General features: G+C 42.3%; 1 protein-coding gene across 1 annotated transcript in view; it reads right to left on the minus strand.

Moving 5' to 3' along the window:
- The window catches only part of BRAP (BRCA1 associated protein), an 88,414-nt gene that overhangs the window by 62,218 nt on the left and 10,806 nt on the right, over positions 1–15,390 (minus strand). The window contains exons 5-8 of the mRNA XM_033954036.1: positions 8,409–8,522; positions 2,829–2,977; positions 2,661–2,736; positions 1,995–2,133 (exon numbers count right to left, since the gene is read on the minus strand). Of these exons, the coding sequence (XP_033809927.1) occupies positions 1,995–2,133; positions 2,661–2,736; positions 2,829–2,977; positions 8,409–8,522 (478 nt within the window). The remainder of the gene's footprint in view (positions 1–1,994; positions 2,134–2,660; positions 2,737–2,828; positions 2,978–8,408; positions 8,523–15,390) is intronic.

Below are 15,390 nucleotides of genomic sequence, written 5' to 3' on the forward strand. Positions count from 1 at the left end.
CTACTTTTAAATTTATCGAGGGATGTAATTTCTCTTATATGATTTGGTACAGAATTCCAGATAGTAGGGGCTGTAACTGAAATAATGCTAGTACACATAGTGTTAATATATCTAAGTGAAGAGATAGCTAATAGGTTTTGATTTGAAGAACGTAAAGTACGATGAGTAGTGTGAGGGATTAATAGCCTGTTAATGAATTCTGGTTGACTGTTTATTTTTGTCTTAAAGGTTAGTAACATTATTTTATAAGTAATTTGGTGCTCAATGGGGAGACAATGTGCCTTGATCAGAAGGGATGAACATGATCGTATTTATGTGCTTTTGAAATAATTTTTATAGCAGTGTTTTGGATAATTTGAAGGCGTTTTCTTTCTTTCTTTGTAATTCCTTTATACAATGAATTACTATAGTCCAAGCATGAAATGACTAAAGAGTGAATGAGAATATTTAACGACGATAGATCTAGTAATATGGCAAGAGATCTTATCATTCGAAGACAGTGAAAACATTTTCTAACTATTGAGCTTATTTGTTCATGAAATGTGAATTTTCTATCTAAGATTACACCAAGAAGCTTAATGGAAGTGACAGTCTGAATAGAAACAGATTTTAGACTTATGGGTAAATAAATTTAGGACCGGGAAAGAGGTGTTTGTGGAATGGTTCATTCTCATACACTACATTATCTGGGATGGCGGGGAGGAGTGAAGGCTGAGATACTCCTTTTCCTATCCATAGCTATTGGTTTATTTGGCCATTTTTCTAGTGAAATTTAGGCTTAATGGTTAAGCTTATCTCATAGTATGTGAGGGAGTATCTCCTCCCCCATCAAGCGATGTAAGATACTTCGGGCTTTGCATAGACATAAATTGCAGGGAGCATTATTGCAAGAACACATACCTTTACTCTTTAGAACATGGTAAATTGTGGTGCAGGTGGATTGCAGACTATATAGAGGGGCCCACTTCTAATAGAAAGGCAGGAGTGATCATTTTATTCAGAAAAGGGTTATTGTTGGAAAAACATAAATGCTTTGCAGATGTTCAGGGTAGATATGTTATAGCATATGCGACTGTCAATAGGTAACCCTTGCTACTCTGTTACACTTATGCATCTAGGGCAGGGGTCAGCAACTTGCAGCTCACAAGCCACATGCAGCTCTTTGACCATATGGCTGCGGCTCTTCTCTTGTGGGGATCCCGCAATGTGTACCTGTCTCCTGGCAGCCTCCTCCTCCTTCCTTTCAGGTAGCCGCACGTGTTTCTTCACAAAGCCACGGGCAGCGGTTCGAACATGCTGCCTGCGGATGACCTGGAAGGCTTCCCTCTGACTGACGTTGGCCTTCTGGATCAGCCGCAGGCAGCATGTTCGAACCGCTGCCCGTGGCTTTGTGAAGAAAAACGTGCGGCTACCTGAAAGGAAGGAGGAGACCGCCAGGACACAGGTACACACTGTGGGAGGGGGCGTGAAGTTGGGGTACAGAAGGGAGGACAGAAGGTTGAACCTGGGGCAAAGAAGGAGGAAGGAGGCATGAACTTGGGACATAGGATGGAAGGACAGAGGAAGGAAGGGAAAGAGATGCCGAGGTAGGGGAGGAAATAGAAAGGGAGAATTATTGGACATGGGTGTCTGAATGAGAGGCAGATGGTACACATAGGGAAAAGAAGAAAGAGGAGAATTGCATAATGAGAATTGCATAAAATCTTCTAAAAAACAAAAAATAATAAATAGATTAACGTTGGAAAATTCAAAATAAATTTAAAATATTGTAAATGAATCTAGGCCAATATCATGCACCAATATTCCTGCTGGATATGAATTTTTATCGAAGGTGGAGGAAGTGTGTCTGAGGCCTTTATTCTATAATATAAAAAATACTAAATAACACTTTAAAATTATCTGAGAATTAGTAGTGGATGTTTGGAAATTATAGGCATCACAGGGTGAAGTACTTCATAAGTGTTGGGGTTTTGTTTGAGTTATAGTTAATTTACCTCCAGCATAATCCCAAACACGATGGTTGGTCAGCTGCATTGCATACGTGTGTTGTGTTTCCTCAAAGTGTTTATAGGCATGTCGACTTACATATCGGCCACATCCAATATGTCCACATATTAAACAAATCCACAGGTTCTATAAGGAGTAAAAGAAAAAATATATATACTTTGTGCATAATAAAGTGCTGTTCTATATCATGGCAAAAATTACTTGCTAAGAATTTCTCCTACAATAAAACATGGGCATATAGACTTATAAAACCAAAGGAGTGTTAATGGTCTCTTTCTAAACCAAGAGAATTAAGTTTGAAACACACTTGACTCATACACAAGCAGAGTAAGTAACAGACCAGATTTAGGGTCTTATGTACCTGTTCTGGGAGCAGAACTGGAAGTACAAAAATCTTAAATGTGTGTCAGTAATGGTGCATTTAGCAAAAGCAACAAACACAATTATTTTACATGATCAAACAAAAAGCTAATGGAAAGAGAAAATAAAATTCTGATGAACAGATTTATCAGCATTTCTCCAAAACAAAAAGCTGCTCGAAGGTTGTCTCTGAAATTTTCCTGTTTCCAACACTGATATATCTGGAGGTATATTAGAGCAACATTTACTAAATCTTCTCTTGTATTCTTCTACTATACCAAAGATTGACTTACTTCTTGAACGCCACACTCAAAACATTTATTTTCTTCCACTGGTTCAGGTGTTTGGCAATATCTGCAGACAGGACACCTGCAAGTGTAAACATCACACCCTGAAAACAATCTGCTGGGCAAACTATTTTAAAACTTCTCAAATAATAAATGTATGGCAAGAAATCTTACGTTGTGTCATCCCAACGTTGTAAACACTGACTGTGGAAGCTGTGATTGCAGAGAGTCGTAAGAATCCCATTCACAGACTCATCCATCCTTTCCAAACACACAGTGCACTTAGGAAGTTCAGTTAGATCCATCACAGGGAGGCTGGCACCCTATATAAACAGAAAAATAAACACCCTGTCTCTATAACTAGAATAAATTTTCCAGTAGAAACGCTACCACTAAGCTGAGGAGAGGGGGTTGTAATTAAACAAAACACAGCTACAAGTTTCTCCTAACACTGTTACCCTGCATGACCTTGAAGAATTAATTTGGTCTCAATTTATTAAGCCTCTCATTGCTTTGCTTAGAAAATGCCCCACTTTATATCTGATCATGTACCATCAGGCCTGCCTCAATTTTCCCTTTTCATCAAGAAAAAAGGGGGTTATAACGGATAATTTATACAACATCTAATTTAATAAATTCATTTACTACACATCAATGTCTGACTACTTTTTGTGAATACTTAATTATCACTAAAACCATTTTTTGTCATGTACAAACCAACCATATTATCTGTGTGTTAACCTACTGTATAAATTAAGAGGTTGAAGTATCATAAAGGATGTATGGTTCTCAGTAAAGAGACCTCTTGTAACTTGGATGTTATTTCAAGTCTTCATCCTGAATGCATATAATATAATGTAATCATTTACTTCAAACCTCCTTCCTGCCTTAAAAATATATACGTATATAGAACACTCGTGCCGGGCGTATACATCACATTAATGAGAACGAATAGCCAAGCAGTGGTACAGCAGCAATATTGTCCCCCAATGAAGGCTAGCTTATAGCTGAAACACTCTAAAACAGCTTGAGCGTTGGGTAGTTCATAAACCCACCAATGTTGGTCCTGGCTAGGAAGCCACTAAGATAAGTGTTGCTGTTCTTTCTTCTTCAACACAAAAATATAAACATATATTTGATGGAGTGAACGACAGAACATTTTAAAGTAAATTAAGTTAACAACATATATTCATTAACTAATTTAAATAAAAGACAGGGATAAGTTTATGCACCCTTAGTTTATTAGTTTTTTATTCCAACTAAACATCATTAAATAAAATTTTTTTTAAGGCAGGAAGGAGATTTGAAGTAAATGATTACAACTTGTTCCAGGAATTCCTCGAGTTCAGATCTTATCAGGTATTCAAAGAAGACAAATTCTCCTTCAGCTGGAAAAACAACTGCGGGTTGCCCCAGGGCTCCCCGCTATCTCCGACCCTATTTAACATCTACCTTATCATATTGGGACACCTGCTACAAAGCCTAAAACTCAACTTTTACATTTACGCTGATGATATTACTGTAGTGCTACCACTAACCTGTCTGTCGTCAGACTTTATTAATCTCTTAACCAACACCCTAAAGCAAATAATAATAATAACTTTATTCTTCTATACCGCCATAATCGTGAGACTTCTAGGCGGTTCACACTGAAGAGAGCTGGACAATAGAGCTTTGGATGACGGCCTTCAAACTAAAACTGAACACAGAAAAAACTAAATTGTTCCTGGCATCTCCCAATGAAAAGATAAAAGACAACACGATTCACGTGAATGGCCGTGATTACGAAACTGACCAAACTATAAAAATACTAGGAGTCACCCTTGACAAACACCTAACCCTGGAAAAGCATACAGATTTAATGTTTTAAAAAAGTATATCAGTCCTATGGAAGCTCCGCACCATTAAAAAATACTTCGATGATTCATCCTTTCGATTACTTGTACAATCATCCATCTTGAGTACGCTAGATTACTGCAACATTATATATCTGGGAGCTTATAAGAAGACACTTAACAAACTGAGATTAATTCAGAACACTGCGGTCCGGCTCATCTTTGGTTTAAAAAAATGGGAACATATCACCCCATACTTCCAGATACTCCACTGGTTGCCGGTGGAATCCAGAATACTCTTCAAGTTTGCCTGCATCAGTTACAAAGCTATCTTTGGGACTACCAACTTACCTCGCCTCTCAATTCATCCTCAATAAGAATAAATCTTTTTAATTACCCATCCCTGAAATCATGTCTTTACAAGAAGTTCCTAGACAGAATGTTATCATTCCAGGCAGCCAAATTGAACACATGGCTCGTAAAACCCATTCTTGAGGCCACTTCTTACGCCGACTTCAGAAAATCACTGAAGACCCGTCTCTTTAACAAATTCTAATTCCTAATTCTTGCTCAATCCCCAATTCTCTTGATTTTAGATTAACTCATCCTTCTTCCTATTTGTAAAGGTATTCCACCCAAATTGTTTTCCCCTGCACCTCAATCTCTGATTAGATACTTCCTTTTGATTCAAACCATCTTGGTTCTCTTCCATTTGCAATTTGTATCCCAGAAAGTACTTTTTCTGTTCCCCTTATATCTCATACACTCATTGTATGTATCTCGTTGTAAACATCTCTTACTTCTTGTTGTAAACATCTCTTACTCTCATTGCATGTAACTTGTTGTAAACCGCTTTGAACTTATGGTATAGCGGTATATAAGAAATAAAATTATTATTATTATTATATTATATACATTCAGGATGAAGACTTGAAATAACATCCAAGTTATAAGAGGTCTCTTTACTGAGAACCATACATCCTTTATGATACTTCAACCTCTTAATTTATACAGTAGGTTAATACACAGATAGTATGGTTGGTTTGTACATGACAAAAAATGGTTTTAGTGATAATTAAGTACAGTGGTGCCTCGCATAACGGACGCCTCGCACAGCGAACGCTGCGCACAACGAACTTTATGTCTTGATCCGTACAACGAACTTCGTTTCACACAACGAAGTCGCCCGAGCTGCATCCTTCCGCGCAGGCACTGCGCTTAACTGCCCTCTCTCCGCCTGGTTCCCTCTTGCCCCCCCCGACTCCCCGACACGATCGGGGCAAAAAGGAGCCCAAGCCCTCTTGCCCCGCCGATTCCCCAACTCCCCACACAATATCGGGCCAGGAGGGAGCCCAAGTCCTCCTGGCCACGGCGACCCCCTAACCCCACCCTGCACTACATTACGGGCAGGAGGGATCCCAGGCCCTCCTGCCCTCGACGCAAACCCCCCCTCCCCCCAACGACCGCCCCCCCCCAAGAACCTCCGACCGCCCCCCCAGCCGACCCGCGACCCCCCTGGCCGACCCCCACGACACCCCCAACCCCCTTCCCCGTACCTTTCTGTAGTTGGCCGGACAGACGGGAGCCAAACCCGCCTGTCCGGCAGGCAGCCAACGACGGAATGAGGCCGGATTGGCCCATCCGTCCCAAAGCTCCGCCTACTGGTGGGGCCTAAGGCGCCTGGGCCAATCAGAATAGGCCCGGGAGCCTTAGGTCCCTCCTGGGGGCGGGGCCTGAGGCACATGGGCCCAACCCGACCATGTGCCTCAGGCCCTGCCCCCAGGAGGGACCTAAGGCTCCCGGGCCTATTCTGATTGGCCCAGGCGCCTTAGGCCCCACCAGTAGGCGGAGCTTTGGGACGGATGGGCCAATCCGGCCTCATTCCGTCGATGGCTGCCTGCCGGACAGGCGGGTTTGGCTCCCGTCTGTCCGGCCAACTACAGAAAGGTACGGGGAAGGGGGTTGGGGGTGTCGTGGGGGTCGGCCAGGGGGGTCGCGGGTCGGCTGGGGGGGCGGTCGGAGGTTCTTGGGGGGGGGCGGTCGTTGGGGGGAGGGGGGGTTTGCGTCGAGGGCAGGAGGGCCTGGGATCCCTCCTGCCCGTAATGTAGTGCAGGGTGGGGTTAGGGGGTCGCCGTGGCCAGGAGGACTTGGGCTCCCTCCTGGCCCGATATTGTCGGGGAGGTGGGGAATCGGCGGGGCAAGAGGGCTTGGGCTCCCTTTTGCCCCGATCGTGTCGGGGAGTCGGGGGGGCAAGAGGGCTTGAGCTCCCTTTTGCCCCGATCGTGTCGGGGAGTCGGGGGGGCAAGAGGGCTTGAGCTCCCTCTTGCCCCGATCGTGTCGGGGAGTCGGGGGGGGGCAAGAGGGCTTGAGCTCCCTCTTGCCCCGATCGTGTCGGGGAGTCGGGGGGCAAGAGGGCTTGAGCTCCCTCTTGCCCCGATCGTGTCGGGGGTGCCAGGGACCACACGGAGTCACCCACCGTACCACCCGATTCGGGTAAGCGCAGGTATCGGTGGGTGGCTTATTTGCGGGGGGGCGCCTTATTTTACATTTTTTTCTAAAAAGGGGGGGCTGTCTTATTTGATGGCCCTGCCTTATCATCAGGGAAACACGGTAGAAAAAAAAAAAAAATGAACAGTTAAGTCCCAGTTTTTGCCGCTGAGACTCTGCCCTCTCACTGTAAAATTAGACTCTACTTAGTCTGTCTTTAAATTTAAAAAATGTGTGTTGTTTTAAAAAACAATTATGTTTTTAGATGTATCTAAATAAAAATAATAACCAAAAATTTATCTTTTTTTATGTCATCTTAGCATATTTTATGCTACAGAACGAATTATTTTTTTTAACATGTATTGTTATGGGAAAACGCGTTTCACACAACGAACGTTTCACATAACAAACTTGCTCCTGGAACGGATTAAGTTCGTTGTGTGAGGCACCACTGTATTCACAAAAAGTAGTCAGACATTGATGTATAGTAAATGAATTTACTAAATTAGATGTTGTATAAATTATCCGTTATAACCCCCATTTTTTCTTGATGATTATTATGGTTGTGGGTTGGATAACTTGAACAAAGATCTGATTGTTTGATAGTTAATTTTCAAATTTCCCTTTTGGCAACATAGGAGACCAATGTCTTGTGGCTCTGCCCCTTCTAAAGTGATAATGAACTACAAGCAGCAGCCCTTCTAGCTAGAAATAGGTCTCTTTGCATGCACTATGGCCCAGATTCTATAAACAGCATCCTGATTGTAGCCAGTAGTAGGCCTACATTGTAAGAAGACGCAGCTGCTAAGCTCATCAATGAATATCCCTGCTGTGATAAGTTTAGCGAATGAGGCTGCCAGTCCCCCCCACAAACGAACGCAGCCGGAGGGATGACCAATCCCTCTTGTCCGAAACACCCCCCACCCTCCCTGAACCAACGTGGCAGTAGGGATGCCCAATCCCTCCTTCCTGGAACACCCCCCTGAATATCACCGGCAGGAGGGTGCCTAATCCCTACTGCTGGAACCCCCCTGCCCCCACGATCGCCAACAGGAGGGAACCCAGTCCCTCCTGCTGGAACACCCCCCTCCAGCAAGAGGGTGCTTAATCCCGGCCGGATTTTCCAACCATCCAGCCAGCAGGCCTGCCTTTGTCAAAATGAGGCGGGCCTGCCCTTTCCCGGTGCATTGAAGAGATACACCAGGGAGAGGCCTAAGGCCTGATTGGCTCAGGCGCCTAAAGCCCCTCCTATGGGTGGAGCCTTAGGCACATTGGCCAACCAGGTTATTAGTAATTAGCTCTCACTGCATAAAATGGGACCCTGTGTTGATAATTTTCCTGCATCAGCCTGTATATACATATATAAAACAAAATATCTGAAACAATTGTACAGTCTATTTAAAGAAATTTTGATTACGTGAATGAAACTTACATCTTCTGATTTGAAGACTTCCGCCCTTTCTACATAAACAAGCTGGCAAACATCTTCCTCTATCGAGTTAAACTGACGACCATTACACGCCATGTAAAAACTGTCTGCATCAGCCTGTATATACATACATAAAACAAAAGATTATTATAAAGAGAGAAAGCTTACAAAAATGTTGGGAAAAGTGATCAAAGGACCAATCTCTGAGGCACACCACTGCTAATGTCTCCTTTGTTGTCTTCATGGATCAAATCCTAAAATCTAAGGTGGTCAAGTATGGGTATGGACTGGTCTAAGTAGAAAACTTTGCGCGATTGAAAAAACATCAATAGCGCAGAGTTTTCTATTTGGACCAGTCCATTCCCATACTTGACCACCTTAGGTTTTAGGATTTGATCCATGTTTTTGCATTAGGACTTTCAGGGACCCCTGAGGAAGACAGGGTCGTTGAACCACAGACCAAGTTGGGTCCTTGGTCCCCATTCTTTGGGTCCTTGACATTTCATCATGTGGATTAATTGATTGTATTTTTAATAAAGACCTGCATCTTGGACATCGTCGTCTCCACGGTGTTTTTGTCTTGATTGCCCTTCGGGTGTGTGGAGTATTAAGGGTCAATTGTTTGTTGTCTCAAATATATATATCAACACTTTAAAGGAAAAAGACCTCTTATTCTCTTAGCATTACGTAAGTCATGGGAAAATGATACTCAATTTGAAATCTTTGATTCAGACTGGGATGAAATTTGGTATTGCCTTTATAAATCTTCCAAATCGGCATCTACCATACAATCCTTATTTTTCTTATTACATAGAGCAGTGGTCTCACACTCAAATCCTTTGCAGGGCCACATTTTGGATTTGTAGGTACTTGGAGGGCCTCTTTATAGTTTATAAATCTTTCTTTTTGGCTAAGTCTTAACAATAACATTGTCATTTATAGCTAAAGAGACACATGATCAAGAAACTTTTATTTTACTTTTGTAATTATGATGAACATACCAAGGGCATCAAAATAGTAGCTGGCAGGCCGCATGTAGACCCTGGGCCATGAGTTTTAGACCACTGACATAGATATTATAGATCCCCCTATGCTCTCATCACATCAACTCTAATATTTCCAAGTTGTGTTGGTCCTGTGGTTCTACCACGGGTAATTTGAAACATCTTATATTTGAATGTCCACAATTACATAAATATTGGATGGATGTTTGGTCAACTATTACTGAAATTATTCCACTTTGTGAACCCTTATCCCTTAAAATTATTTTACTACAAATCAATAAAACAATACAGAAATCATTTGCAGTTATGAGAAACTTAAGACAAGTTCGAAAATTCTTCAATAGAACACAATTCCGGCTCTTAGTAGAATCCCTAGTCCTAGGTCTTTTAGACTATTGCAACATTCTCTACCTCCCCTGCCCAGCAACGATAAAACAAATACAAACAATCCAAACACAGCACTGAGACTTATCTTTTTATTGAGGAAACATGACCAAATCACAGAGGCATACCTCAAATCACACTGGCTTCCAATTCCGGCAAGAATATAAGAACATAAGAAATTGCCTCCACTGGGTCAGACCAGAGGTCCATCTCGCCCAGCGGTCCGCTCCCGCGGCGGCCCATCAGGTCCGCGACCTGTGAAGTGGTTTCTGACCACTTCTATAACCTACCTCAAGTTCTATCTGTACCCCTCTATCCCCTTTTCCTCCAGGAACCTATCCAAACCCTCCTTGAACCTCTGTACAGATTTCTGGCCTATCACATCCTCCGGAAGCGCGTTCCATGTGTCCACCACCCTCTGGGTAAAAAAGAACTTCCTAGCATTTGTTCTAAACCTGTCCCCCTTCAATTTCTCCGAGTGACCCCTAGTGTTTGTGGCTCCCCTCAGTTTGAAGAATCTGTCCCTATTCACTTTCTCTATGCCCTTTAGGATTTTGAAGGTTTCTATCATGTCCCCTCTAAGTCTCCTTTTCTCCAGGGAGAACAGCCCCAGCATTTTTAACCTGTCAGCGTATGAAAAATTTCCATACCTTTTATCAGTTTAGTCGCCCTCCTCTGCACTCCCTCTAGTACCGCCATGTCCTTCTTGAGGTACGGCGACCAGTATTAATCCTCTATCTATACCCCTCTATCCCCTTTTCCAGCAGGAAATTATCCAATCCTTTCTTGAACCCCGGTACCATACTCTGCCCTATTACGTCCTCTGGAAGCGCATTCCAGGTGTCCACCACACGTTGGGTAAAGAAACACTTCCTAGCATTCGTTTTGAATCTGTCCCCTTTCAACTTTTCTGAATGCCCTCTTGTTCTTTTATTATTTGAAAGTTTAAGAATCTGTCCCTCTCTACTCTCTCTATGCCCTTCATAATCTTGTAAGTCTCTATCATATCCCCTCTAAGTCTCCTCTTCAACAGGGAAAAGAGACCCAGTTTCTCCAATTTCTCAGCGTATGGAAGGTTTTCCATCCCCTTTATCAGACGCGTCGCTCTCCTCTGAGCCCTCTCAAGTAACGCCATGTCCTTCTTAAGGTACGGCGACCAATATCGGACGCAGTACTCCAGATGCGGGCGCACCATCGCCTGATACAATGGCAGGATAACTTCTTTCGTTCTGGTTGTAATACCCTTCTTGATTATGCCTAGCATTCTGTTTGCCTTCTTAGCGGCCGCTGCGCCGTCGGCTTCATTGTTATGTCCACCATTATCTCAAGTCCCTTTCTTGGGTACTCTCATTTAATAACATCGCTCCCATCGTATAGTTGTACCTCGGGTTTCTGTTTCCCACATGTAATACTTTACATTTCTGAACATTGAACTTCATCTGCCATCTCGTCGCCCATTCCCCTAGTTTGTTCAAGTCCCTTTGCAATTCTTCGCAGTCCTCTTTAGTCCGAGCTCCACTAAATAGTTTGGTGTCGAATGCAAATTTTATTATCTCACACTTCGTCCCTTTTTCTAGATCATTTATGAATATATTAAATAGCAGCGGCCCAAGCACCGAGCCCTGCAGGACCCCACTTGTGACCCTCCTCCAGTCCGAGTAGTGGCCCTTCACTCCTACCCTGTTTCCTACCCGCCAACCAGTTTCTAATCCATCTATGTACGTCTCCTTCCACCCCATGGTTCTTCAGTTTCCGGAGTAGGCGTTCATGGGGCACCTTGTCAAAGGCTTTTTGGAAATCTAGATATATGATGTCTATGGGGTCTCCTTTGTCCATCCGTTTGTTAATTCCTTCAAAGAAGTGCAATAAGTTCGTTAGGCACGATCTCCCCTTGCAGAAATCATGTTGACTGGTTATCAGAAGTTCGTTTCTTTCAAAATGTTCATCGATGTTTTCTTTTATCAGTGCTTCTGCCATTTTCCCTAGAACTGAAGTCAGACTCATCGGTCTGTAGTTTCCCAGGTCACCTCTTGATCCCTTTTTAAAGATGGGCGTACCGTTGGCTATCTTCCAGTCCTCCAGGATCATGCCTGTTTTCAGGGATAGACTGCAAATTTGCTGCAGTAGTTCCGCTATCTCCTCCTTTAATTCCTTCAGAACCCTTGAATGGATTCCGTCCGGACCCGGGGATTTGTCAGTTTTTAGTTTTTCTATCTGCCTGCGTACATCTTCAAGGCTCACTTCCATGGATGTTAATTTTTCTGCTTGATTTCCATTGAAAAATTGCTCAGGTTCCGGTATGTTGGATGTGTCTTCATTTGTAAATACAGACGAAAAGAACATGTTAAGTCTTTCTGCCACTTCTTTCTCCTCCTTCACCACTCCCTTCCTGTCTCCGTCGTCCAGCGGTCCCACCTCCTCCCTAGCCGGTTGCTTCCCTTTAACATATCTAAAGAACGGTTTGAAATTTCGTGTTTCCCTGGCTAGCCTCTCTTCATACTCTCTTTTGGCTTTTCGAACCACTCGGTGACATTCTTTTTGATACTTCCTGTGCTCTTTCCAATTCCCCTCAGTTTTGTCCTTTTTCCATTCCCTGAATGAATTTTTCTTATTGCCTATCGCTTCCTTCACTATTTTAGTTATCCACTCCGGGTCTTTTGTTCTACTCTTTTTGCACCACTTTCTGAATCTGGGGATATACAGATTTTGCACCTTGCTCACCATGTTCTTGAGAGAAGACCAGGCATGTTCTACCGTTTGCCATTTTTTTGGAAGAGTTTCTAAGTTTCTTCCTTACCATGTCCCTCATTGCTTTGTAGTTTCCTTTCCTGAAGTTGAAAGTTGTCGCTATGGTTCTCTTTCCTTTCAGTATTCCTACCTCAACCTTAAACTTGATCATGTTATGATCGCTGTTTCCCAATGGTCCCACTACCTCTACTTCCTTTGCAGGTCCCCTTAACCCATTTAGGATTAGATCCAGAGTGACATTTCCTCTGAACAACCACCTCATCCAAACTACATCAACTAGACATAGGAAAACCCACCCTCCATTCACGCACCCTCCTATCAAAGAAGTCAAACGGAAAAAACTATATGATGGCCTCCTAGCCACACATGCAGCAAAACTCGACAACCCAATCTACTGATTATGACCCCCAGACTACAAAACATTCAGAAAAGAAATGAAGACTCTACTTTTCAAGAAATTCCTGCAAATGACTTAATACCGCTAGCTCCTTCCCACTCCCAATACCACTTCCCAATTCCCCAAAGCAACCTCATCTACTCTTTATTTCCTCTAGAAATTACCAGATATCTTCTTCTTGTAATACGTTTTTTGTAATTCTTTTGTAATCCGCCTTGAACCACAAGGCAATGGCGGAATAGAAATCTCTAATGTAATGCAAAATGAACTTAGTTTAAGTCACACTTACAGAAAAATTCCTGTCTTTTATTAGATACTTTATTAGCATTAGCTTTAAAAGTCATTTGTGCCTCCTGGATAGACCTTTCAAAAGCTACTCATATAAGATGGTGAAATTTACTATGTCGCACCTACGGATATGAATGTTACTCAGCATTACAAGATGCTGCATTACAATGGTTTGCTTTTTTCCTGAATAACAGATCTCAAAGCGTACTGCTCAACAATGCACTATCAAAACCGATCAAATACAATGTTACATAGGGGGCTTTACTATCCCCCATATTATTCATTCTCTATACTAGACCTGTCTTAGACATAGGGGTCCTTTTATCAAGCCGCACTAGCGGGGTTAGTGCGTCGGGACATTTCATCACGCACTAACCCTCGTGGCCAGCTAAAAAACGAACGCCTGCTTAATGCAGGCGTTAGCGGCCAGCGCAGCAGGCGGTTTAACGCACGGTATTATGCGTGTTAAACCCCTACCGCACCTTGATAAAAGGACCCCATAGTCTACAAATACCAAATACAGATTCACTCCTTCACAGATGACCTACCACTAGGAGAAACCCATGATACCCAGTTTGTGAAACTCCTAAACTGCCTCTCAGAAATCAAAAACTGGATGTCATTCAACAAATTACAACTAAATGCCTCTAATACAGAACTTCTTTGGATAAGCAAAGAATACTGCAATTACATCCGTTCTTCTCTATGCTGGGCCTCAACTACCATAACTGCAAAAGACCAAGCGCATAGCCTAGAAATACTTCTAGACTCCAACCTATTGCTTTCCAACCATATCTTCCTCATTTTATTACCCGTGTCAACTCCGGAAAATAAGGAACTATTTTTCTGAGTCTGACTCCACCCAGCTACTTTATGCCTCAGTCCTCTCCCATATAGACTACTGCAATGCGCTATTCAATTGTCTCACAGCAAAGAACATATGACGTCTCCAGATTGTACAAAACACGGCAATCAGGCAATCAGACTTCTAAAAAACCTCCATACCTGCAACCGTCTCCCATGCTCCGTCGTCAGTTCACTGGCTGTCCGTAGCCAAACGCTGTGTCTTCAAGAGCCTGATGCTAGCGTTCAAATCCTTGCATGACATGACGCCAGGCTACATGATGACCAAGCTTCCTTCATACATGCCGAACAGGTCTCTTCGCTCCCAGGATGAAATACGCCTCAAAACTCCCCCTGGCTGTGTTTTTCAACTGCAAACCGCCAAATGATGTTCCTACTCCCATTTCATACAGAGCCACTGGAATCAACTGCCCCTGTAGATTAGATCCCTTGAAGGACTCCTCTACTTTAGGAAAGCAATAAAAACATACCTGTTCACCTAACTCCCCGCCCATGATTACAAAGAAATATATATTGATACAAGATCCTTGATATGTGTCGCGTTAGGATAAAAACTTGCATTGAAAAAAATCTTGCACTGTAACTATGACTAATTTAACCTGTAAACTGTATATTATAGATATTGGTATTATATCCCTAGTATGTGTCGAGTTAGGATAAAAACTTGTACCTGAAAAAACCTGTACTGTTAACTATGGCAAATTGTAACCTGTTAATTGTATATTGTGTCGGTTGACCTGTAACCTGTCCTCGGCTCTTTGGGGAGGACAGGATAGAAAATGAATTAAATAAATAAATAAATAAATTTATTCATGGAATAATTTAGTAACAGGGCATTTATGAAAAAAAAAAAAAAAAAAAAGCGTATATCCAACTCATTTTTTGGCTATTTTATAAAGGCAATATAGTACCTTTATATGAAAAGCTTTCAGAACTATTTCTCACACAAATTCATGCACTTCTGAGGAAGCTGGAAATTTGTACATGCACATGCATTTTATAATATATGCAACTCCATCCAAACTAAGCACACATATCATATATAAATACACATGCTTTTGTTAACATGCATTCTTGCACACATGTAGAGCCCATGCAATTTTATAATATATATTTTCCACATGTAAAACATGCTTTATGCAAAATATACTTTATAAATTACCTATATGGTATAATGAGGTTAAAGCACACAGGAAGGGCAGCACAGTGCAAGTAAACAGTAAACCTCTCACTACAAATAAATTCTCAGATATGAAATAGGTTTGTATGAAAGATCTTAGCCATAAAAGATACTTTGTAA

This window comes from Geotrypetes seraphini, chromosome 8 (assembly GCF_902459505.1).
Source record: "Geotrypetes seraphini chromosome 8, aGeoSer1.1, whole genome shotgun sequence".
Lineage (NCBI taxonomy): Eukaryota > Metazoa > Chordata > Amphibia > Gymnophiona > Dermophiidae > Geotrypetes > Geotrypetes seraphini.